Source organism: Cibotium barometz, chromosome 17 (assembly GCF_041138505.1).
Source record: "Cibotium barometz isolate CiBa-2024 chromosome 17, ASM4113850v1, whole genome shotgun sequence".
Taxonomy (NCBI): domain Eukaryota; kingdom Viridiplantae; phylum Streptophyta; class Polypodiopsida; order Cyatheales; family Cibotiaceae; genus Cibotium; species Cibotium barometz.
The window spans coordinates 5912726-5939192 of record NC_141062.1 but is presented as its reverse complement, the minus strand read 5'-3'; the positions used below and the strand labels follow the sequence as shown (position 1 = coordinate 5939192).

The following is a 26467-nucleotide window of genomic DNA, read 5'->3' as shown; positions in this document are numbered from 1 at the left end:
GATGTGAAAGAGTATGCTTTTGAGTTTTTGGATGATGAACCTTTGTGGGATGAGTGGGATATAGAAAGTCTACAGGATGATGAACCCGAGTTGGAGTTGGATGATTAGATATGCATTAATGTTAAGAAAGCCACGAACAGAATTGATGCTATGAAGGAGGAGTGACACAAGAAGTCTATGAATGATGTTGATGCTATGGATCAGACTATGGATGCTGTGATAGATGAATTTCTTATTGGCCTTGATAAAGATAAGCATACAAAAACTGAGGTGGATGCTTTGGCAATTGTGCCTTTTAAAGGGGAGTTTGTTTTGCCTGTAGTGGATAGCTTTGATGGTGATGTTTCTTATGTTGATGGACAAGAAAGTGCTATAGCACAGCAGGTCTTTCTTGATGAAGCTTTTATCAGTTATTACCCTCGGCAGGAGTTGCTTCACTGGTTTCTAATAATAGCGTTGACCACATCAGTGATTATGGAATTGAGATGAGGCAGGATGCTATGTATATCAAGAGCTTTGTTTCCAAAAGTTCTTATGTTATGTTGTGGGATGTGGGAAGGCAAATTACGTCTTGGGAAGATGATAATGTTTCTTCGAACACATGGAATAGAGATGTTTTAGTTACCTTGTATGATGCTCAAAGGATTGACAGAGGGAAACGTGGTCGTATGCTTTTTGCTGCTGATCATAAATGATTCAGCAGGCTAGGGGTTGGGCAAAGTATGTTAGACAAAATTTTGTAAAGGTGTTTTGGGCTTGTGTACATATGGGATGCATGGCATGTAAAAAAGCTTTGCCCTGAATGCCTTGTCAGGTGTACAGAGTGGATGGTTTTGTAGTAGGCTAGTACATGCATGGTTTTTTTCTGGGAGCAGGTGCTTGAGGGTTGAAGTTTTTTTCATTGTAGCTGTGCGTATGGCCTTGAGGAAGGTTGGTCTCCAATGTGTGGAAGGCTTGCGGAAGGTCTTTGATGTTGGCAGCCTTTGGGCTTTGATGTATGTATGTTGGAACAACAGGGTGGTTTTATGCTTTTTTATGAGCTTTTGGTAATGCCTCCACGTGAAAATACATGGGAACCCCAAATGTGATGATGGCTGGTCGATCGTGGGCTGATTTTGGATGTAGTTCTTGGGCGCCTATAGTGTGTAGGTGTTGGCCATATTTAGTAAACATGTGAAGGAGGTTGGCAGTGCATGGACAGTGGCCATATTTGGTAAATTATGATATAGCTGATCGAGAACCAGTGGCAGCTCTTGCATTCGTTTTGGAAAGTCGTGGGCGCCGCACATAAAGGTGAAGCACGAGGGATTGCGAAGACTCTCTTGGCATCGTGGGCGTAATGCATTAAGGCCACCAGTCGGGATGCTGCCGTGGCCATCCTCCAGCCTTCGGAGACGCCATCGTGGCAGGAGAAGTCAACTTCCAGGTCCTGACCGCCCGCTATTCTGACAGCAGCTTCGCCAAGCACAACGGAGACCTCAGCTGGTTTTTTCGTGAGAGTTTTCTAGGTGTTTCTTGTAAGGCCTTGTCGCTGGAGCTGCTGAAGGTTGACGGAGTGATGCCAGAGAGAGTTTTTATGTGTGTGTACCATGGTTGAGGTTGCCGCAGAGCTGGTAGTGCATCTGGCATCTCGTTTGCTCGTATTACTGCCCCAACTGCAGAGCTCATAGCTGGAGGGCTGAGGTGGTGATGCTATGGGAGCATCTCCTATCAAGCTCAGGTTTTCTTTGAAAAGGCACTATGACTTTGGGCATGAGCTCAAAACGTGAAGCTATTCTTGTGGGTCTTGCTGCAGCTTGTGGTATTTGGGGTCTTCCTCATACCCCGTCGCACACTCCATGATTCCTTTTACTCATGTGATGTAGTATTGTGATCTATGCATCTATGTTGCTAAGATGAATGGGGGACAGCCTTGTGAGTATACATCTTGTGTGTTGATTTGAAGATGTCATGCATGTGAGCCGGTGTGAAGCAAAAGCTTCTATGTGTTGATTGAAGCTTGTATGGAAGTGTTGACTGAGAATTCAAAGATGAATGATACTGGTGATGTATCTGGCTATGGTTGTGTGTTGGTATCCTGTGTGTGTTGATTTGCAAGAGAAGGCGTGATTGACGTGTTTGGTGGTGTAGTCCACGGGTTTACACTCTCACAGCGCACTTTGTGCCAGCCTTCGATTACCTCGTCATGCACACAGTGGAAGTGTATGTGTTTGTTGGGTGTTTTCTTTGACTATGGTGCCCCTGTTTTGTGCGACCATCCAATATAGTAAGGGCGATCCTCTGGGACTGGGCTCGCACGAGAGTCTGCTACTGGAGAAGAAGGTACAGGGGTAGGGGCAGCTACTGGTGTCAAGGGTGTATACTCCGGTGTAGAGGGGCGCACCGTGAATGAAGATGGATGAATGTCCTTAGAATAAGTGCAATATTCATGAAGAATGATGCTACACTCGGGGAGGTAGCGCCCAGATAAGGATGACGCCTGAGTATAAAACAATAATGATCCAGATCCTGTGCAGAAGTACGAACACGGATAACCCACACGTCGATTTCTCGGAGGTGAGAAGTCGGTGTGGCTATCTGTATGCGGTAATGAGTGGGCTGGAAATAGGAGGGCACACTCACTGGGACAGGGGTGAGACTGGTGGAGAAACACGGGTAGGAGAGGGCACCCACCATCAAGTTTAACAGGAGGGAATGTCACGTGCAAGTGGACATAACAATCTCATAGCTTATCCTTGATTAGGCAACAATTTTAGGATAAATAGAGGCTCTGGCCAAGTAAAGAAGAAATCCCAAAGGAAACCCATCAGTCGACCAGGTCATGAGCATCAAATAAACAAAGTCAACAGCATTTAAATGCTATTATATGTTTTTTGTGCTTGTTTCTGCTGACTGAGAACCGTCTGTTCCTACGAGCCTATAAATAACAAGTCATAGTCGGTCATGGTCATTAGACCATTCGATCCCCACCATGGGGCAAGTCATAGTCAATCCATAGGCAATACTTGTTGTAGGGTTGTTCCTACGAGCCTATAAATAACAAGTCATAGTGGGTCATGGTCATTAGACCATTCGATCCCCACCATGGGGCAAGTCATAGTCAATCCATAGGCAATACTTAGGAGGTTAGAAATCAATCCTTTTGGAAAGGCCAAAGGCCAGGTAAGACATCTTTTTGTCTCATAGTAATATACCGAATACACAGCTCTTCTCTCTCTATCTATTCATTGTGTTAAGCATCATCAATGTTCCTAATCACAATAGACTTAGATCTGGATCAAGTCAGTCAAGGCTTCTGCATGCAACAAGCAGACAACCACAGTAGAAGACATTGCTCGCCTCTTTATACGACTTCAATACCCAATTTGTGGTTTGCCACCTCGCTTCACATTTCGGGAGAGCTTTACTTGATAACTTTGGGACTAAGTTATAGTTGTCCACACCAACAAGGAGGGAGATTCGGTGTTTCTCCGCATCATGAAGCAATGGTTGAAGCAAATGGGCAAGCGATGCCCCAAGCTCTCTTTCCAAAGCTGTGGCCCATTTCCCGTTGTGCAGAAGCTCAGTGATGTCTCCACGAAGTTGAAGACGGTTGGACTATGCATGATGTCTTCCACGTCTCATGGTCGCAGCCTTATGTTGGACCATCTTTGCATGAGGTTCCGGATGAGTAGCAACTTGACGAGAGAGAAGTAATCGAGCTCGAGCAAATTCTCCTCAAGTCGAAGCATGGTTCCAATCGAAGACTCATAGAGTTCAAGGACATGTCAAGCACGAGTTACGTAGGTCATGTTAGACGTCATCTCCTGTCTACTTTTATACACCAGGGCCTTTGTTGTGGGTGTGCCCGCCCTTATGAGGTGTTTTATCATTTTTCCTCACTCCCCGTATTTTTTCCCTATTTTTCCCCATTTTTTAGTGGTGTGGAGGGATGCCAGATGTTGGCAGAAGACTCTGGTGGCTGGCCGACTGCCCATTCATCAGTCGTGTGGCTGGCCGACTGCCCAAACAGCATTCGTGGAGTATTTTACTGCTGGTTGACTTGCTGTATGCAGTCGTGGACTTTTGTACTGCTGGCCGACTGTTGCTGCAGTCGTGGAGTGCTTTTACAGCAGGCTGACTGCATGCATGGGGCATATAAATAGGCCCCATGCCCCCACCACTTTCTCATTCAGTCATTTGCGGGATCTTGTGTATAGAAAAGAGTTTACACACCTATCTCTCTGTGTTTCTTGTGCTGTCTATTTTCTGCATTCTACTTGCTCTTGTCTACCCAAGTTTGGTTATCATTTCCGCTGCATATTCTGACATGGTATCAGAGCCCTAGGCTCGTGATAGATCTTGGGAGTTTTTCTGAGCAAGAGGGGGAGCGTTAGGTTGCTGATTGGTGGACTGTTTTGGACTGTACGGGAAGAGAAGTTGCAAGAGGAAGGCGGGCTAAGGTGCTGGACAGCCACTTGCAGGTTTTACAGATTTTTTTTCCCCACCCACCCACCCTTTCACTCCCTGCGATGGCAGATTTACTAGAGATGGCTGAGAAGCACGTGAAGATTCCGACTCTCCCCACATTCCCAGTGGATCGTCAGTTGGACGGGTCCAATTACGGCATCTAGAAGGTCATGATGGAGTCTGTGCTAGAGTTATATGACCTTGCTGATTTCATCATCATCGGGGTTCCACGGCCAGAAGCAGAGGAAGGGGAGTTACTGTCGATGAGGAAGGACCGAGAGGCACAGGCACACATGTGGGATCGTGTCAATGCCAAGGTCCGGTCATTTATTTTCCTCAACTACACACCACAAGTGATCAATCATGTAAAGCACATGATGCTGGCGAGAGGCATATGGGAGCACTTGGCTTCTCTTTACAACAGGGTATCACCCATGAAACGGATCTCCTTGGAAGTGCAGATGCAGGTTATGAACCCTGCAAAGTCCTCGACGATGCGGGAACACATCAACAAGCTGTAGGCCCTTCAGCAGGAAGTCCTACAAGCTGGGAAAGAGATATCATCTGAAGACATGGCCATCACTATGCTGTCCCACTTGCCTTCTCAGTATTCTTCTTTCTATTCCTTGTTGATTACGAGTGGCAGGCTTAGCACCATTACCTGGGAGGAGCTTGTGCCAATGGTCTTGGACCAGGAGGAACGTTTCACGAACCCTCCTCACAGCGCTGGTTTGGAGGCCTTAACTGGCCAACGGTCGAAAGGCCGGAATAACAACAAGGGCAAAGGGAAGGCTTCACTGGAGAAGTCTTTTGAGAAGAAGCCTGACTCAGAATGAGAGAAGCTGAAGGCCGAAAGATTTTGCAATGATTGTGGCGAGAAAGGCCACTACCGGAGGAAGTGTCCTAAGCGGATAGGGAAGAGTGCTGATTCCTCAGCCTCAGCTGCAAAGACTCCGGCATTTGTGCACTTAGAGATGGTGGATTCCGACGCTTCATCATCTTCGAGTGAGGAGGCAATTGGCTTCACCGCGAAGGATACCCGGGAATGGATTCTTGACAGTGGTGCTTCCAGGCACATGACTCCATCCTGTGACTTCTTTCTGGATCTGAAACGGCAGTCAGGTCGCATATTTATTGGCGACAACTCCACTATTCCGATACATAGTGAGGGCCGGATGGAGATTATTCCCGACGGCAAGGGAGGCAAGCATGTTTCCCGTGTTCTTTATGTCCCTGCTCTGGGTTTTCATCTTCTGTCAGTGCATGAAGTATGCAAGACTGGCTTTCGGGTGGAATTTGAGGAGCATTCAGTTGCTCTATGGGACCGTGAGACTGGCCAGGTTGTTTGGGAAGGCGGTGTGGAGAATGGTATCTACAAGCTCTCTGCACTCTCCTCGTTGACAGGTTCTCAGGTCGGAGATTTGTGGCACTTTCGTTTTGGCCACTTAAATGTGGATGCATTGAGGCGAGCTTTCCGAGACCAGATGGTGGTTGGCTTGCCAGATGTTGGTAGAAGGCAAGGGCGCTGCAGTTCTTGCATACGTGGTAAGCAGCACAGGGAATCCTTTCCGAAGCAGGCTTCCAGGCGGGCTTCGAAACCATTGGAGTTGACTCACATTGACTTGTATGGACCTCAGCAGACACCATCTTTGGGAGGATCTCTCTACTTTATGCTGCTTGTTGATGATTGTACCAGATTCACGCGGGTCTACTTTCTTTCCCAGAAAAACCAAGCTTTTGCTCGGTTCAAGGATTGGCACGTGATGGTGGAGAAAGTGTCTGGATTTCAGGTCAAGACTCTCAGAGCTGATAAAGGAGGTGAATTCTCCTCGACTGTATTTCTCAGATTTTGTGCAAATCATGGCATCAAAAGGGATCTGGCCAATACTGGATCGCCTTCGGAGAATGGAGTTGTCAAACACAAGAACAGGACTGTGGTGGAGATGGCGAGGACCATGCTGGAGCATCGCGTCCACTTTGGGGAGAGGCTGTGGCAACGGCTGTCCATACCCTCAACCGATCTCCGACAACTTCAGTACCCCATATGACTCCATTTGAGACAGTGATGTCTCGCACTTCCGTGTCTTTGGGAGTGACGCGTATGTACATATTCCGAAGAAGCAGAGGGGAAAGCTTGACTCCAAGTCCCACAAGCTTGTATTTGTGGGGTATAACTCTCTTTCCAAGGGATACAAGTTGTATGATCCAGACAGGAACGAGATTGTTGTCAGCCGGGATGTGGTCTTTGACAAGCATGTTCCAGTATCCACTGTCGAGGAGCCGCCACTTCTTGGAGATCCAGAGGAGTCTGCTGATGATTCCCAGACCATCATTCCAGTTGATCAACCTCAGTCAGTACAGGAGGTTGAGCCCGCAGCTGGAGTAGAGCCCTCGCGACCACAGGAGGCTCCACGATCTGTTTGAGTACCTAGGTGGTTGTTAGACACCCTTCGGGAGTCAGGTGTCACGGAGCTACCCTCCGAGTGGACCACAAAGGACGGCCCTCGAAGATCACATAGAGTCCGAGATAAAAGCAACACAGCAGAGCTTCTTCAGGTGAACTATGCTTTGATGTCTCGTATTATGCGGGACAAAGAGCCCACTTCCGTAAAGGAAGCCCTTTCACAGGATACTTGGAGGAAAGCCATGCAGGTGGAACTTGATGCCATCGAGAAGAAAAACACTTGGGAGTTGGTACCGAGGCCGTCGAAGCGGTCAGTCATTGGTGTCAAATGGGTCTTTAAGACCAAATATGCGTTTGATGGGTCGGTGGACAAACACAAAGCCAGACTTGTGGCTAAAGGTTATGCTCAGCGGCCAGGCATCGACTACGAGGATACCTTTGCACCGACAGCACGGATGTCCACGATTTGGACCGTTCTTGCCCTTGCTTCTTCTCAGAGGTGGCCCGTGTATCAAATGGATGTAAAATCTGCGTTCCTTAATGGTGACCTGCAGGAGGAGGTGTACGTTGAGCAGCCTCTGTGCTTTACTGCTCCAGGATCTGAAGGGATGGTTTACAGGTTACGTAAGGCCTTGTATGGTCTTAAGCAAGCTCCCAGGGCTTGGATTTAGAAGATTGATTCCTTCTTTATTCGGACTGGATTTCAAAGATCGGTTGCAGATCCAAACCTGTATCTCTTTCGGGAACGCGGCATGGTCATGCTTATCATCCTTTATGTGGATGATCTCATTCTCACTGGCTGTCATGTGGAGCACATTAGAGACGAAGGCTGCCTTGTCAAAGGAGTTTGAGATGACCGACTTAGGCTTACTCCACTTCTTTTTGGGATTGGAGATCTGGCAGACCCACATAAGATTCTTTAGCCTCTAGGACTACCTCCCCGACTCAAAATAGGGTTAATGAGGAAATTACATAGCCTTTTATAACACAAGGCGGTACAAACATTTAGGTGGGAATGTAGCATTATATGGTAGTGATGTGTGTGAACACACTTAGGACTGTTGGGGCATGTCACCAGCCTGGACATTTCCCAGTCTGAAAGGGGTCTGGTAGACTCCAAGATGTTTAAATATTTGGAAAGTACAAGCTTTGGGAATGGGGGATTATCCTAGACTACAAAGGACCACACTCCTAAAATTTAGGAGAGTTGCTATTTTTGGCCCGACTCCGATGGAAATTCTGTTCGCGTCATTACATCTGGAATTGAGCAGATACCAAGAGTTGGCAAAGTGACTATGACAGAATGTCTACTAGTTGGGATATTTTTAGAGGTAAAGATTATGGAAGGACCCATCTCTTAGATTGGGACATGTGGCAAGAAAGTGGACCAAAGTGAGACAAGTGGCCTGACACTTGTTAGAAAAAGGATCAAAGTGAGACAAGTGGCCTCACACTTGTCATTTCAGCTATTGTGTGGCTCTCCACTTGTCATCGTAACCTTCTCTTGCCATTTTAGCTCATGGGAGGCCCAAATCTATAAATTGGAGCCCTCTCTCTTCATTAATGGAGGCTCTCTCTTGCTCCACACTAGCCTCTACCACCGTTTTACAGGTTGCCCTAATGATGGCTACTCTCTTTCTCTCTCACTTGAAGGCTGCCCATGAAGAATACCGGCTGTTGGGGACTGTTTTGGAGGCTTCCATGGCGAAGAAATACTGAAGGCAAGGGTATTTAATCATTTATTATGATTTCTAGCCATTGTACTTGTTGTACCAGCATTTGTACTTGTTGTACAAGCTGTACCAGCCCTTGTACTGGCTGTACCAGCTTCTGTACTTGCTATACCACCTGTACCAGCTTTTGTACTTGCTATACCTACTGTACCAGCCACCGTACCGACTGTACCAGCCACTGTACCTGCTGTACCAGCCCTTGTACTGGCTGTACCAGCTTCTGTACTTGCTGTACCTGCTGTACCAACCTCTATACCTACTGTACCCCATTGTACCGGCTGTACCAGCCATTGTACCTGCTGTACTGGCTGAATGGAGAGTTGTACTTGCTGTACTAGCTCTATTGCTTGAAGACCCGTGGTTTTTGGGGAAGAATCAGTACCCACACGGAGCTATATGGATTTTATTGTTGGCTCGGCATTTCTACAGCCTATGTTCCGGCTTGGTTGCCTCGTGTTGGGCTGTGTTATGGCATTTGTATATGGATAATCCGGCATCTCCCGTGGGGAGAGTAAGGCCCTCAAAGCTTGTACATGATATTATTCTCCTTGGATAATAAAATACTCCAAGGGGGGGGTCGGCCCATTCCGGCCTCTATGCGGTGTCACACATGCAAGTTCCATTTTTAGCATTTGTGGATGTTTTGTCCAGCTTTATGTTTTATGCAAAGTGATGATGGATATGTGTTAAGGCTATGGCCATGTTTAAATGTTTTAATATGCATTGATGGTATCAACAAGTGTGTCAAAGGCCCTAGTCCCCCGGGCACCCGCTGCGAGTTTCATTGGTATCAGAGCATAGGCTTTCTTGGAAGCGGAGGCTTCCTTCTATCAATAAGGAAGAGAAAAGATCTGGAGTGGGGACCACACTTACCATCATTGCTATTAAGCATGGCCAGCCACTTCAGAGCCTATGAAGCAAGAGCATGAGCAATAGACAGCTTGATCTAAGGATTTATGAATTCACAAAATTTATCTTGGAAGTATGGAGTGGGCTTTATGTGCACACGTTTAGCACTCTTTCCATATGGATATTGTGGATTATATTATCAAGCTTACAGGCAAGCTATATGGAGATATATCTCAAGATATCTTAAGGATACGGTGACGAGATATTTCTGTTGGCTTCATGACCAACCTGGCAAAGAATAGCTAAGTATACTTTGAGTTTGCAAAGTTGGTGCTTTTGCTATTTACTATGAAGTGTTTTTGATGTTCACTAACCCTTGTATAGCTATGCAAGGAGAAAGGTGTTGTTGTTTGCCTTGAGATGGTTTCAGGGAAACATTGTTTATGGCTCCCTTTAATGGGATGAATTCTTTTCATGGCTCCCTTTAATGGGATGAATTCTTTTCATGGCTCTCTTTATTGGGATGGAATATATCTATGGAGATTTCTTTCTTGGATGAGATTTATATAGATATTGGGCTTAACAAGCAATTTCTATGGACGAATCTGTCCGAGTTTATAGAGAAGAAATCTTTGGTTATCTCATGGATATGATGCTTTTATGGATAAAGTCCACCTCTACTCCAAGGTGTGTGGTTAGCACGGAGTATGTGGTAAGAGTTATGGTATACAAGGACTATGGTATACAGCTCTATGGATTCTTGGACTTCTTTTCTAGGGGTTTGGATCCATCCTCAGGTTTATGGATTATTCTTTTTGGCTCTCTTTATTTGGGATGCATTGGACTTATGAAACTCATGATTCACATACCCTGTGTAGCGTTCTCTTGTCCTACGTGCTCTCTTGAAGATTGTTTCTACCATGTGTGGGTGGAACAATAGAGAGCAGATGGAAGGGAACATGGGCACTTGAGAGGGTAGTGTGAGTTGGTGGCCGAAATGCCTATAAACTATGTGTAGCAGAAATGCGTATGGAACACCAGGTTATCTATGCCTGCGACGAGTGATTGTTTTCAGGACTCCTTGTTTAGCCGCCCTGTGTAGTATTTCTCTTGACCTAAGTGCTCTTCAAGATGTTGCTACCTTGCTTGGTAGAACATAGAGCCAATGGTAGAGAATATGGGCACTGAAGTCGGGCCGGGCGTCAAGGCAGCTCCTTGGTGATATACATCGACATACCATTGTTTTCTAAATGCTGAATTTCATATGCATTGGCATGGAGGATTTGGCAATGGATGCCCGTGAAGCTATGTATTGAATTTCTCCAATAGTAATACAATTTACTCAAGGGAGAGGTCGGCCGTTCCGGCTCATTGTGTGTCTCTTGTAAGCCCACCTCTCATCCAAGGTGTGTGGTCAGAGTACCAACACGGAGTGCAAGTGGTAAAGTGGACATGACGGGACTTATGTCTATGCCAAGGGTCATGTGGACCGATGTCTTGTTGGCAGGAGACTTATTTTGTCTCGCCCATTTACTTGGGACATGGATTATGATATCTGGACTTATGGGACTGTTTTGTCTCGCCCATTTACTTGGGACATGGATTATGATATCTGGACTTATGGGACTGATTTGTCTCGCCCATTTACTGGGACATGATTATGATATCTGGACTTATGGGATTTCTTTTTGTCTCACCCATTTATCTTGGGACATGATTTTGATATTGGTATTATGGAGGCTTATTTAGTCTCGCCCATTTCTTTGGGACATGGATTCTTCAGGTATATTGGATTTTTGAGACTGTCTCGCCTCGCCCAATCGATGGGACATAATTATATCTTGAATATATGGCTTGAAGCTTAAAGTTGCGGACAACTTTTAAGAAGTTGGGGAGGATGTCACCAGCCTGGACATTTCCCAGTCTGAAAGGGGTCTGGTAGACTCCAAGATGTTTAAATATTTGGAAAGTACAAGCTTTGGGAATGGGGGATTATCCTAGACTACAAAGGACCACACTCCTAAAATTTAGGAGAGTTGCTATTTTTGGCCCGACTCCGATGGAAATTCTGTTCGCGTCATTACATCTGGAATTGAGCAGATACTAAGAGTTGGCAAAGTGCCTATGACAGAATGTCTACTAGTTGGGATATTTTTAGAGGTAAAGATTATGGAAGGACCCATCTCTTAGATTGGGACATGTGGCAAGAAAGTGGACCAAAGTGAGACAAGTGGCCTGACACTTGTTAGAAAAAGGATCAAAGTGAGACAAGTGGCCTCACACTTGTCATTTCAGCTATTGTGTGGCTCTCCACTTGTCATCGTAACCTTCTCTTGCCATTTTAGCTCATGGGAGGCCCAAATCTATAAATTGGAGCCCTCTCTCTTCATTAATGGAGGCTCTCTCTTGCTCCACACTAGCCTCTACCACCGTTTTACAGGTTGCCCTAATGATGGCTACTCTCTTTCTCTCTCACTTGAAGGCTGCCCATGAAGAATACCGGCTGTTGGGGACTGTTTTGGAGGCTTCCATGGCGAAGAAATACTGAAGGCAAGGGTATTTAATCATTTATTATGATTTCTAGCCATTGTACTTGTTGTACCAGCATTTGTACTTGTTGTACAAGCTGTACCAGCCCTTGTATTGGCTGTACCAGCTTCTGTACTTGCTATACCACATGTACCAGCTTCTGTACTTGATATACCTGCTGTACCAGCCATCGTACCGACTGTACCAGCCACTGTACCTGCTGTACCAGCCCTTGTACTGGCTGTACCAGCTTCTGTACTTGATGTACCTGCTGTACCAGCCTCTATACCTACTGTACCCCATTGTACCGGCTGTACCAGCCATTGTACCTGCTGTACTGGCTGAATGGAGAGTTGTACTCGCTGTACTAGCTCTATTGCATGAAGACCCGTGGTTTTTGGGGAAGAATTAGTACCCACACGGAGGTATATGGATTATATTGTTGGCTCGGCATTTCTACAGCCTATGTTCCGGCTTGGTTGCCTCGTGTTGGGCTGTGTTATGGCATTTGTATATGGATAATCCGGCATCTCCCGTGGGGAGAGTAAGGCCCTCAAAGCTTGTACATGATATTATTCTCCTTGGATAATAAAATACTCCAAGGGGGGGGTCGGCCCATTCCGGCCTCTATGCGGTGTCACACATGCAAGTTCCATTTTTAGCATTTGTGGATGTTTTGTCCAGCTTTATGTTTTATGCAAAGTGATGATGGATATGTGTTAAGGCTATGGCCATGTTTAAATGTTTTAATATGCATTGATGGTATCAACAAGTGTGTCAAAGGCCCTAGTCCCCCGGGCACTCCCGCCGCTGCGAGTTACAGGGCACTTTTTTCCTCACTAGGAGGTTTTATTTCCCATGCGTATGTACACCCTCTTATCTACTCATTTTGGGGTGTGTACTTATCTTGTATGTGGCACACATTTGTTCATTCTGTACTCTCAAGCTTCTCTATCTTGTGTGTGTGCATTGTTGCAACCCTAACCCTAATTCCAACAATTGGTATATCAGAGCTAGCTTCCTTGACACTTGATTAGTAGTTTGCCTCCCTCCTCACGACCCTATTTTTCTGTCTCTGATTGAGATACTGTAGTGTGTTGTGTATGAAGTATACGGAGTTTTCGAGGTCCGCAGCGCGATTTTGGCACGTTTCGGGCACCGCAAGGTTTCTGCAAATGTTGTGGGTCATTTTGGATTGGTTCTGCCTGATTTTGGGTGTTTGGGCTGTGTAGCGGCAAAGATTTGGTGTGCAGCAGCATCTACAGTATCTTCAATAACATCGATGATCATACTTTCGCCAGTAACACTCTATTCTCTACTTTGTGTTATTTTCATACACTTTGCAAGTGATTCAATCAGTTGGGAGCCATCCAGGGTTGCATTCAGTGAATATTGAGTACTTGCAGTGTGTTGAAAGATTTTGAGTACTTGCAGTGTGTTGAAAGATTTTGAGTACTTTCAGTGACTATTTTGAGTACTTGCAGTGTGTTGAAAGATTTTGAGTACTTTCAGTGAATATTGAGTACTTGCAGTGTGTTGAAAGATTTTGCATTTGGTAGAAACTCATGGCTGGCAGTAGTGATGTATTCAATATGTTGTCTGTTGAGGACAAACTTGATGGGACTAACTACCCATTGTGGTCCTATATGACGAGACATGTATTGGTTGCTAAAGGTCTTTGGAATGTGATCAGTGAGTAGTGAAACTAGGCTTGTTTTACAACTACTAGTGTAACAGGTACATCTGAAGTAGAATCTGATACAGATGTGGCTCCTCCACATGCACTACCAGTACCTCCCACTATTGCTCAAACAAGATTGGATGGAAGGGATGCACAAGCACATGCATTGCTTGCACTTTCTGTGAAGCGAAGCATTATCCGTCATATTCGGTCATGTAAGACTTCAAAACAGGCATGGGATGCACTTGCTGCATTATATACTAGGTGCGCAATGAAGCACGTGTTGCATATCTGTGCAAACTTTTGGAGTCTGAGCACGTGAATGAGGGAGACTCAATGGATAGCTTCTTGACCAAGATCAAAGATTTTAAGGAGGAGCTTGCTAGTGTGGATGAGATATATCCCAATAGTACATTGGTGCCCACAGTTCTCAATGCATTGCCGGATTCTTATCGGAGTTTTGCCTCTATCCTTAGACTCATGATGAAGGGAAATCCAAATGCCCTTACATTTGATGAGCTGGTTTCAGTACTCTTGCAAGAAGAGCAGTCTAGGCAAAACAGATCTGTTATGCGAGTTGGTGACCAAGCTTTTGTTGCCAATCAGAAAGGCAAAGGTAAAGCTTCTTCGCATGGTGGCTATAAGCTAAAATCAGAATCCTCAGGTAAGGATGCAAAGAAAGAAGGTGATAAGCCTAATAAGAAGGACAAGTGTCACTATTGCAGGAAACCAGGGCACTACATAAATGAGTGCAAGAAAAGGCTAGAGAAGGAGAAAAAGAAAGAATCGGGCATGGTTGTGGTTGATGCATCTGCACCAAGTGGAGAGAAGAAGGAATCTGTAAGTTTTGCTCAAGATGATTGGGCATGGACTGTACATTGGAGTTATGACCCTTCTGTTCATGATGTATGCATGTCAGTCTCGCAGAATCGGATGCTTGGTACTTTAACAGTGGTGCTAGCAAGCACATTATTTGACAAAAAAATTTGTTCTCATCTCTGGAATCTGTCCCAAGTGCAGGAACCGTCACATGTGCAAATGGTTCCTCATATCCTGTCAAAGGAGTTGGTAGAGTTGTGCTCACTGCTGCAAATGGGGGCGCAGGCCGATAGCCATCAAGAAGCTGGCTGACTGACCCACGACTAGCATAAAGCAAAAATACATATGCTCCAATATAATGCCAGTTCCCACACAAAGAGATGCACATAAAATTCTAACAGTTCGTGGTTCACCACGGACAATCACGTTAGGTAGAGATCCCAAGTTCACTTCACATTTTTGGAGAGCATTGTTTGATAACTTTGGGATTAAGTTACAATTGTCTAGTGCATTTCATCACAGCAGATGGTCCGACAGAAATTTATAATCAGCTGGCCTTTGATGTTGTCAAATCATATTGCCATGACCAGAAGTCGATTTGGGAACAATATCTTCCATTGGTGCACACTATCGTGAACGATACTCATTCATCAAGTATTGGCCGAGCTCCATACGAGGCATCATTTGGGTGTTGTTTCTCATGTCTTCTTAGAGAATGGTATCGCCATCATTGGAGGCCAACAAAACTACATAAACATTTTCACAGATTATTGAGTCCATGAAGTAGTGCCTACCCAAAGGACAAGAAGCCTACACCAGGCAAAACCAACCACAAAAACCATTGAGAAAAAAAAATTCAGCACCTCTTGGTTGTTAAACATCGCCGGTGCACTGGTGAGTCTGAGTGGCATCATCACAAACTCATAGTGGCCGCATTTAGTTCTAAAAGCTGATTTTGGAATGTCAGCGCCGTAAATATCCGAAACCGATAGATATATCTTCGAAAAGAACTTAGCACCAGTGAATCACTTTAGAATATACTCAATCTTGGGCATTGGAAACCTGTGTCTAACTATGAGCTTATTAAGTGCCTTCTAGTCCACACATAATCATGTGGACTTGTCTTTCTTTTGCACAAATAAAATAGATGCAAAAAAGGGCGAGGATGAGGGCCAGATAAATCTAGCTCAGAGTAAGTGGGAAAGCTGCTGCTTTAGTTTGCCCTCCAATGCCTTGGAAAGGCGATCGGGAACTTATTGGGTGGTTCTGTCTCAGGGACCAACTCAATGCGATGGTCCTCATGATGATTGGGTGGGAGTTGAGGTGAGAGATTATCCTTCAGCATAATATCTTGATACTCTGTGAGGAGACCATCCATCCTTTGTTTCAAAGGGGTTGTTGGTTGATCAGCATACTGCTGGCTAGCCACTACGGACATAAATCAAAGCACATTAGGCTGCTTTTTTGATGGTTCTTTGGGCTTGGATATGGGAGACGAGTAGAATGTTGGGAATGCTCCTATCCTCGCAAATCAGGACAGTCAAGAACATCATCAACAATTGTGAATTGTTTGATTTTATCCTTCTTGGATATCCTCAACTATTGCACTGATGTGATAACTGTTGGTCATGTCCACTCCCCGACTAGTTCAAGTGTGAACCTAGCTTACTCACGGGCACTTTTTCCCTGTGATTGGACATAGGTTTTTTTTCCCGTGTGAACACACTTATGTGTGTTGGGCACTTTGCCCTAGGCCTTTTAGTACTCACTTATGTGTGTTGGGCTCTTTGCCCTAGGCCTTTTAGTACTCACTTGTACTTTCATTTCATATCATTATTGAGTACATCTTTTCCAGCACTCACGTTTCTCTGTGCTTGAGGTTGTGTGTGTGTGTGTGTGTGTGTGTGCAGGCTAGCTTCCCTCCCACCCAACATTGGTATCAGAGCTTGGTTAGGGTTAGCATTAGGGTTTGCCCCCTGCTGCCTGTCAGAGCTTGAGCCTATTGCACACATCAGGGCATCAGGGTTTTGCTGAATTAGGGTTAGGGTTAGGGTTTTGCCTTCAGCCGCCCTCAGCCGCCTCTGTCGTCGTCGTCGCTGCCCCTGTGCGCCGACCGTACCTGTGCGCAGCACTGCCCTGTACCACAGCCACCGTTGCCTGGCAGATTTGTGTGCGCCGCCGCTGTCGCCGCCTAGCATATCTGTGTGCGCTGTCGTAGATCTACGATGCCGACCTATACCTACGCCGTCGCCTACGCCCGTCACCCCTGCGGGCGCCGCCGTTGATTGTAACCTGCCAGATCTGTGCGCCGCCGCCTCCACTCACCAGATCTCTGCCATCGCCACTCTCAGCTACACCATGCCGCCGCGTGCGTCTACCGCCTTGAGTGCCGCCGCCTCTGCCGTTGCCCTCACGGGTAGTTGCCGCTTGTGCCGCCGTCGCCGCCCTGTACCGTGCCCCGTGTAGCCTTCTTGTATCCTCGTACGATCGTACCTGCACCTGTACCGTACGACTACACCTGTGTACCTGCTTTGCACTGCCCAAAGCAACTTTAGATTCACCTTCAAATCTACCCAAAATTGGCAAGGTTTGAGGGATTTTCAATTTTCTGACCTGAAATTGCACATTTTGCCTGTTAAAAATTGGGGCTTTTCACCATTGAGCCTGCAATTGCAACATTGGCACACATTGGCATTGATTTCAGTAGATTTGGTGCATAATTGCACTAGAAGTTTGGGGGTTTTGCAGAAATTGGCACTATTTGCAAGCAATTTTGGGTATTGCAGGTACATTTGGTTGGCATTGGGGCATTTCCCCCAAAATTTTGGGTATTACAGGCACATTTGGTTGGCATTGGGGCATTTCCCCCAAATTTTGGGTATTATAGGCACATTTGGTTGGCATTGGGACATTTCCTCCAATTTTTGGGCATTGCAGCACTTGGTATAGATGACAATCGCATTAGCAGATTTATGGGTGCAGATCCGGTTCAGATTTGGTCTAATTGGTTGCCTAAAAATTAGGGCTTTTCAACATTGAGCCCATTTTTGGAGCATTCGACCAATTTACATTTGATCTGCTAGGTTTTGAGCACTTGCAGCTCTTACAGGTGTCAGCTGATTGTGTTTTTCATGGCACATGTATACATTTGTGGTTTGCTGCAGTATATGTATGCCATTGTGGACACTTTGACAGATTTGCATCATCGTGCAGTACACTTGCAGATTTGGGACATGCATATGTATGTCTCCTGGTGAAGGAGTTCCCTTTCAGTCCATTGGTTATCCTGCTATTTATCTCCTGCATTCTTACGGTTTTGTTGGACATTGCATACTTGTGGTGACTTGGGACAGATTTGCTGTCCTATCATGGCCAACAGTAATAATGACCTCTTTGGAATGCTATCTCAAGAGGACAAGCTCAATGGGGACAACTACCCTATGTGGGCTTATATGATGCGTCATGTTTTGGTTGCCAAAATGTATGGTTGTATGTGGATGGCATTGAGGAGCGTCCTCTTGCACCTGCTCCAGCGGAAGGTGAAGTGATTCCCACTCATCCTCCTGCAGGTCCACCTCCTACTCAGCAGCAGCGTACTTGGGATGCTAGGGATGCTCAGGCCCATGCATTGATTGCTCTCTTGTGCCGCAGGCATATCATTCCGCACATTCGTTCTTGCACCATTGCAAAGGGTGCTTGGGATACCTTGGCGGTGTTGTATTCAGGTTGCAATGAGGCTCGTGTAGCTTACCTTCAGGGCAAGCTTGAGACTGACCGCATGCTTGAAGGCGACTCCTATCGATCAGTACCTTACGCATGTGAAGGACCTACGAGAGCAGCTCATTAACATTGATGAGGTCTTAAGAGATAGCTATCTTGTTCAGACAGTTTTGGGCAACTTGCTTGACTCTTATCAGACATCTGGCACCACTTTGCGGTTGCTGGCTGGCAATGCACCTAATGTGATCACTTTTGACAACCTTGTGACTCTCTTGCTCAGTGAAGAGCAATCTCGTTCCAATAGGAACAACATGATGTTTGCTGAGTCAGCAATGGCTGCTCCTTTTCGTGGAAATAGATCTGGGCCTAAACCTAGCCCATCGAATCCTCCCAAGACAGAGCACAAGCCTGAAAAGAAAAGCCGCTGTAACTATTGCAGGATAACAGGGCACACCATAGAGGAATGTAGGAAGCGTATTGAGAGTGAAAAAAAGAAGAAGCTGGCATCTTCTTCCACAGGTGCAGATCAGGCCAATTTGGCTAAACATGTGTTAGCCTTGACACTTACATCTTCATTGCCTGCAGAGATGTCTTCTGATGCCATTGCTTTTGTTTGGCAGATGCATTTCAGGGGGGATTCTACTTGCCCACATGCTGTTGGTGATGCCTCATGGTCACTTATGCTTGTTGACCCTTATGCTGGTCTATGCTAAACGCTTTCTCTCATGTGATCTCTACTGGAGATGCCTTTTATGCTGTTTTCCCTTGCAGCGGGATTATTTCTACAGTGTTGACATTGTCACTTTCTCACATGTGATGTTTACTAGGAGTACCTTTTACAACTTGGCGAGTGTTGGCTTGCTCTCATGGTTTTGACATGTCACATGTATATTATTCATTGTGGGATTATGCATCATTACACTTGCTATACATGCCATTGATCATGGCATTGCGGAGAGTGTACCTATCCTCTCATAGCATTGGCTGATGCCCGCCTCGAGCCCCCACTTTTTCTCCCCATTTTCAGCTTTTCCCATTGCTGAATTTTTACTTTTATTAGCCCTACCATTGCTGGTTTTTTCCTCATCAGATCCTCCATTGAGGAGTATCACTTCTGCAGCTTACACTGCATGTCTCACAGGCATGACTTCTGGATCCTGTTGCCTTTACACATGCGTATATTTGCTACCTCTTCTTATGCTTATCACTGGTGCAGTTACAGAGCATTGATGTGGATTACATGCAGTTGAGCTTGGCATTTGGTACTTGCCTTCAGGGGGGTATTATGCGATGCCTCTTGATTTGATGCAGTTGATGTCCACATGATCTTTGCCATGCATTTCTGGTGATGCCTTTATGTACTACTGTGCTCTAGCATTAGCACTATGACATTAGGGATTCTCCTTTTCCCCGTCATATAGTGCTTGCTTTTTCCATTGGCACTGCTGTTCACTCTTACTGTGGAGCATAGTGCAGGGCAGCATTCACAGCTTTATCACCCTGTTGCTACCCGTTCACACCATTCACTTGAGGGGGGTTGGTTGGTCATGTCCACTCTCGGCTAGTTCATGTGTGAACACAGCTTACTCACGGGCACTTTTTTCCTATGACTGGATACAAGTTTTTTTTCCCGTGTGAACACACTTATGTGTGTTGGGCACTTTGCGCTAGGCCTTTTAGTATGCACTTGTACTTTCATTTCATATCATTTTTGAGTACATCTTTTCCAGCACTCACGTTTCTCGTGCTTGAGGTTGTGTGTGTGTGTGTGTGTGTGTGTGCATGCTACTTCCCTCCTACCCAACAATAACTCTGTTATAGTATTTTAGTATTGGAGACCCATTTTGGGAGAGTCTGTAGAACTCATCCTCAAGGTTGGTCTTGTGTTGGGGCGGAAGAAACAATTTTTTGAGGTCGGACACGAAGGTGTCCCATGCATATTGAGGAGCCCGTGTGGTTGGGTTTACCTTAGATTGGACCAATGTTGCCACCAGGTAACTGCTTTGCCGGAGAGGTGAAGTCACGTGCACACCCATCAGGTGTACAAGTGGCATGGCATCATCAAGCATTAATCAGACATCTAAGTATTAGTCAGGCATTTATCAGCATAAGCATGGGGGTGTTTCATCACCAACATCAGCACGTTAGTCTTCATAACCATGTAAGGTATTCATTATGGGCAGCCGACAGCAATGTTACTCAGCCGACAGCCTTTTAAAGTCAGCCGACTGGTATTTATGGCATTCATGGCCAGTCGTGAGCATTCAGCAACACTGGCCAACTGCAGCAACACTGGCCGACCTGCACCAGTACCCGCATATAAATAGAAGCGCATCATCGCATCTCATATCATCAGCGTTTTCAGCATTGAGTCCATCATCGCATCTCAGTGCATCGGTCCATCAGATCAGTAAACGCAGAGAGCATCATCTCTGTCCGGAGAGCATCTGCGTTTCAGTTCAGCAGTTCAGCATCAGTTCCCAGCCATCCCTTCAGCGTTTCCTTCCCAGGAGACAAGGGCAAGACACTGGGACAGCAGTCTATTCAGCATATTCAGCATATAGGCAGCATATAGTTCATCATTCCTATCTCCTACATAGAGGGAAGCCGGCATCGAAGGGTGGACCTCAGCATTGGAGCAAGGGACAGTCCTCAGCATCAGCATTCAGCCTATCCCTCTCATCCCGAGAAGGATATCCATCTAGGATAGCATCATAGATCTATTCATATCTCATTGTAACCCATTCATCTAATATAGTTGCATTGCATTGCATTGACACTATCTGTCTTTTCTCTGTGTTTTAGACAAGACTTTGTGGGCATGCTACCGGAAAGAATTGCTAGGACAGCCCCATAACTGTCCAAGCTGCCTGGCGGGCTATACTAGTCAGAGATCCTTTGTGAGCCCTATAAAGTGACGAAAGATAACCCCTTTGTAATCCGTGAGTAGGAAAATTTGAATCCCAAGAATAGGGACGTGTGGCAATGAGGAAAACACATTTGCTGAAGTAGGGAAAGATTACCATCCACGAGATGCTCTCACTTTTTGGTAGCTAAGTAGGGTCACAAACTGTAGCTTTGATACCGATGTAGCATGCAATAGGTTGACCGTCGTAACGTGCAACAAAGCTTGCTTTAAACTTGTGAGTTTATGCAATCCACTTTACTTTAAGAGAGAAGAGTAGAGAGAGAGAAGATGATAGTTGAGACCAGATTGGGTCCCAATCACCCACTAAAGGCACACCCCCCCCTCCCCCGTCCTGCAAGGACTATTCGCTTGTATTACTTTGGAGAACTTTGTACAATGATGAGAATGATGACTGTGGACTACCAACCGCAAGGACGAGGAAGGTCGAATGCAGGCTGAACCATATGCTAAACCAATAGCACTGTAGAAGACTCGATGAAAGCACACTCTATTAAGTCACTTATGCAAATCCAGAACTGTTGAGGATATGCACATATGTTGGCTGAAGCTGAGATGTCACGTGCACACCAGTCAGGTGTACAGTGACATGGCATCATTCTATGGCATCATTAGCATCATCAGGTTTATCAGGTATTTTTACAAGCATTTAAGGCATTTTTCAGGCATTTTTGGGGCAGCCGACTAGCATTATTGGATTTTATGGGAGATATGTATTGGCCGACTGCAGCCCATCTGGCCGACCAGCCCTCTCACCCATATATTTATAGGCGCCTCTCCATTCAGCATTCAGCACCTCATCATAGCAGCATTCAGCCCAGTGTGCTCCAACGCATCTCCTCCAGGAAGCATTGGGAGCAGCATTTACAGCCAACGCATCACCATCAGCAGCATCTCCTCCAGGAAGCAGAAGACAGAAGGGGGCAGTGGTTCGGAGGAGAAGGATCACAGAGGAGCCGAAGGTTGCCAGGTATCCACCCAGCAACAGTTTAGCAGCGGGGAATGTCACGTGCACACCAGTCAGGTGTACAGTGACATGGCATCATTCTATGGCATCATTAGCATCATCAGGTTTATCAGGTATTTTTACAAGCATTTAAGGCATTTTTCAGGCATTTTTGGGCCAGCCGACTAGCATTATTGGATTTTATGGGAGATATGTACTGGCCGACTGCAGCCCATCTGGCCGACCAGCCCTCTCACCCATATCAGTCAGGTGTACAGTGACATGGCATCATTCTATGGCATCATTAGCATCATCAGGTTTATCAGGTATTTTTACAAGCATTTAAGGCATTTTTCAGGCATTTTTGGGGCAGCCGACTAGCATTATTGGATTTTATGGGAGATATGTACTGGCCGACTGCAGCCCATCTGGCCGACCAGCCCTCTCACCCATATATTTATAGGCGCCTCTCCATTCAGCATTCAGCACCTCATCATAGCAGCATTCAGCCCAGTGTGCTCCAACGCATCTCCTCGAGGAAGCATTGGGAGCAGCATTTACAGCCAACGCATCACCATCAGCAGCAGTTACAGCTAACACATCATCATCAGCACCATCTACAGCAAACGCATCATCATCAGCCCTCAGATCTGCAAACGCATCTGCGTTTCATATCAGGTCAGCATTCCGCATCTGTTCCAAAGCCTCCCTTCAGCGTTTCCTTCCCAGGAGACAAGGGAAAGAGTGGACAGCAGTTCATCCCGCATATTCAGCATATAGGCAGCATATTCAGCAGTATAGATCCATTTGGATCTCATTGTAACCGCATTCTTCATATAATATAGCTGCATTGCATTGACACATATCTGTCTATCTCTTGAACATCATTAAGTGCAGTTCAGTTAGACTAAGGTTGTGATTACTACGGTCATAAGCTCTCACATGTCACATGAGAGGATCTTCTATGCTGCCTTGGATTGAAGCACATAGTGCTTGAGGCTGAATATATGCTCCAAGAACCTGAGGGAACTTAAGCACACATGTTCTCTTTATTTGCTTGTTGAATACTCGTTGAATGAATGTGATTTATGCAATGACCTATGGGCTGCTTATATATGAGATTTTGCTGCTGGTCGGTGGTATTATATGGCTGTTGGCCTGCTTTATCTGTAGCATTAAATGCTATCTTTCACACGTGTGGGCCCACCCTTCCTCCACGCAAGGATAAAACCTTCGCCTAGTCCTTGACCACAAAGGTGTGCTTGTTTTTCTTCACCTACATCTGTGGCAGGTACATGTGTGTAGAGCATGGAGTTTTAGCAGATGTCAAGAGAGCTCTTTGGTTTCTTGGGAGAAAACATGGTCCACCAACATCAATCTCTACAAGAGGATATTGGAACCATATAGGATGTCCTCCAGCTCCTTCTGATTGCCTTGAGTAAAATACCTAGCTTGAAACTGGGCTGTTTACTGCTCCAAAAGCTTCCTAATCACAGCCTAAAACTGGGCATTAAGCATGCCCACATGCTATGCATGTGACACCACGTGCTACTGATATATAGTCGGAGGAGGTTTGAGCAAATGAGTCGGTTAATGTCCTGCCTTGTGGTAGTAGTGGTGCATCCAGGCTATTATAATGGAATGGAGGTAGATGGGCTGTGTGGAGCCCATGTGAGCTGAACCATTGTGCAATCTGGCATACCGCGCTCTATCCTTGTCTTGCTCTGCTAGTCGCTTTGATGACTCTAATGCAAGCATTGGCGAGTTGGTGTCTTACCATAGTGTAGATGCGGTTTATGTATGTAACCGTTTGGAAGAGGGCATCAACAACTAGGGGTGCTGTTGCAAACTCTGCAAGGATGATGGGTGAGGATTTGTTGGCTTACTCCGAATCGTGCGGGAAAACATCGTCACCGGTGTTCTCTTTATCCTCCTCCAGTCATTTTTCCACGGGTCTGGTCCCCAAAAGGAGGCCACATACATCACTGCAGGTGTCACTCGTGTATCAAAACAGCCAGCTCTTGGTGCTGGGCTGCTGGAAGTGTGCCTGGAAACATTGCCTCTCTAGTCAGACTAGAGGACAATCTCTTGCTATCCTCTGCATATGTGAAGTGCTTCGTAGATCCCACCTGATCTGAGGTATTGAAGATCATCAACTTGGTCTTGCCAAGGTTCACCGTAAGATTCTGCTGCCCACAAAAGGTCTCTAGTGCCACCAGGTGTCTCTTGGGGGGGAGAAAGGATTGACCAAGGAGTGGTGGGCAGTTAGAGTGCAATGAGAGTGTGGACAAGGTCTTTATGTTGCATATTTTAAAGGAGGACACCTATTCTATCTAGGAAGAACTGTAGCACAATAAGATCTCAAGGTTCAGAATATGCTGTTTGACACATTTCATGGCTGCTTCTGTATGTATTGCAGGCAACAACGGATCTTCTCAGATCAAGTATTTCAGCTGCACAAACTTATCAAGGTTAGGAAATTCCTTTCCTTTTGTACACTTAAGAGTCGTGTAAGCTTTCTTGTAATACTGCTTTATGCTCCAACAGGCTCAGCAGCTACTGGCAGAAACTCCAGGTACACTGATTGATGAAGACATGCATTTTGGGGCAACAGAGGAGTGTGATGCTGTCGCTCCTCATTGCAATCTTACAGAGCAAGCGAACTATCCTGGTGAGAAAGCACACGACACAGGTTCAAGTTTCAAAGAGGTAAGTACAGGTCAGCCACTTGTGGCAGGGGTGCAGGCAGGGATTACTTCTTGTAATCCTGGATGGCCCCATGCTTTTGGCAACAATGGTGTAGGATCAAACCCATCCACACCAGCTTCTAGTCCTGGTGGGGTGAGTGCATGGGGTTACCCAAGTTTAGGTGTGGGCCAATGGATGGGCCCAATGGCTGCACAAGGCAGGCCTTTCGTCTATCAACCTTTTACTGGAAATTTTCAATTAGGATCAACATTTGGTGGACTGTATGGATCAGCAATGCTAGGGTCAATATCACCAATGGTTCCTTTTGGGATTCCATATTGCGATCAGAGGCATGAACTCCTAGCAGAAATGCGCTCAAACTGCGGGCCTGCAGCTGTTTCCAATCACCAAGGGGAACCTACTGTGGGTCACAATCCTAGTCACATGCCCAATGATCTATCAGGATCATGGTATTTTATGCAGTATGATCATCTGAACTACAACCAAAGAGTGCATGCTGCTGCACCTGGCAAAGATGTTCCAACAGGCTCAGGAACATCAGTCAACAAGTGTGCAGCTACAATACACAACATGAAAACATGGTGTGTTCCTGGGATACAATATCAATGGGGCTTGAACAGTCATACAGGCCTGTCGAGTACCAATGGTCTTGATAGTTCTGTGCATCAAAGTGAAAATTCATCACCATCTATTGCTACCAGACTAAACTGTAATGCATCTGCTTCTACGCTATCTACTTCTGCTTCAAAAAAATCTAGCTATAGTCATCAGTACGAAGAAGGTTTAGCCCAGCATCTAGACTTGGTGGGTGCTTATCGATCTCGGAACGTTAATCACGGTGAAAATGGTAGAAGGTCAGTTGGTGGAGAGAAGGCAGATGTGAGAGCATTGAGGTGGTCCAAAGGTCAGAAGGAAGATTGTCAAGAGTCTGTTACCAGTGGATTATTGGAAGAAGAAATGCATATTGAGCATTCAGCAGATTATACTGGGAATGCCTTGGATCTTTTCCCGCTAGTGCCATCTTTGAGTCCAGGTGGTTGGAGTGGGGCAAGACCAGCACGAAAAACTGAGAAATGGCAAGGACGGGTCATCAAGGCTGTCCCTCGTCCAGCAGTAGCTGCGTCTCAGTCGGCAGCTGGAATTTTGCTATCACTTCAACGAGAGAGACAGCAGTAGGCTTGTTTGTGTCTGTGAAGGTGCGTTTGGTGCTTGTGTATCCTATTTGCCTAACCATTGTAAAGAGCTCATCTTGTAGTTATACATGCTCACAGGACCTTGTCCAGTTTATTCTTTCTCCTCTTGTTTAGTGACTTTGTTTATATAGAGAACCAAGAGGAAAACGTGTGAGCTCCCTAGATTGGCTACAATATCCCCTAATTATCTCACTAGTCTCACCATAAAGTGACTAAACTGTTTGTTGAATGCTGGTCTGGTGATTGATTTTGAGGTTCGGAAAGGACCTTTACTTGCTCTTCTCAAGCCTTTTTTTTGGCATTGTTCATGATAGGCATGTTCAAATCAATGTTTTTTCTTTTGTACATGTTAGTCCTCTTTCAAATAGTTGCAGTTCCCTGCTGATAGAGGAGCACGCTATCATGCTTATTTCTGCTTTTGGCAGCAGATGGCCAATAATGTTGTACTAAGGTTTGAAAGACTCAACACTCTTCCCTTTTGCTATGGCAATTGTGAAGCTCAATCTCAA

At 45.7% G+C, this 26467-nt stretch overlaps 1 protein-coding gene across 3 annotated transcripts in view; it reads left to right on the top strand.

The window, feature by feature from the left end:
* LOC147629616 (protein HEADING DATE 3B-like) overlaps nt 1–26056 on the top strand; it is a 34072-nt gene extending 8016 nt beyond the window's left edge. For all 3 annotated transcript variants that reach the window (XM_086811105.1, XM_086811107.1, XM_086811106.1), the window contains exons 4-5: nt 24476–24527; nt 24604–26056. In XM_086811105.1, coding sequence (XP_086667231.1) covers nt 24476–24527; nt 24604–25941 — 1390 coding nt within the window. In that variant the 3' untranslated portion in view covers nt 25942–26056. The remainder of the gene's footprint in view (nt 1–24475; nt 24528–24603) is intronic.
* Nucleotides 26057–26467: the final 411 nt, after the last annotated feature.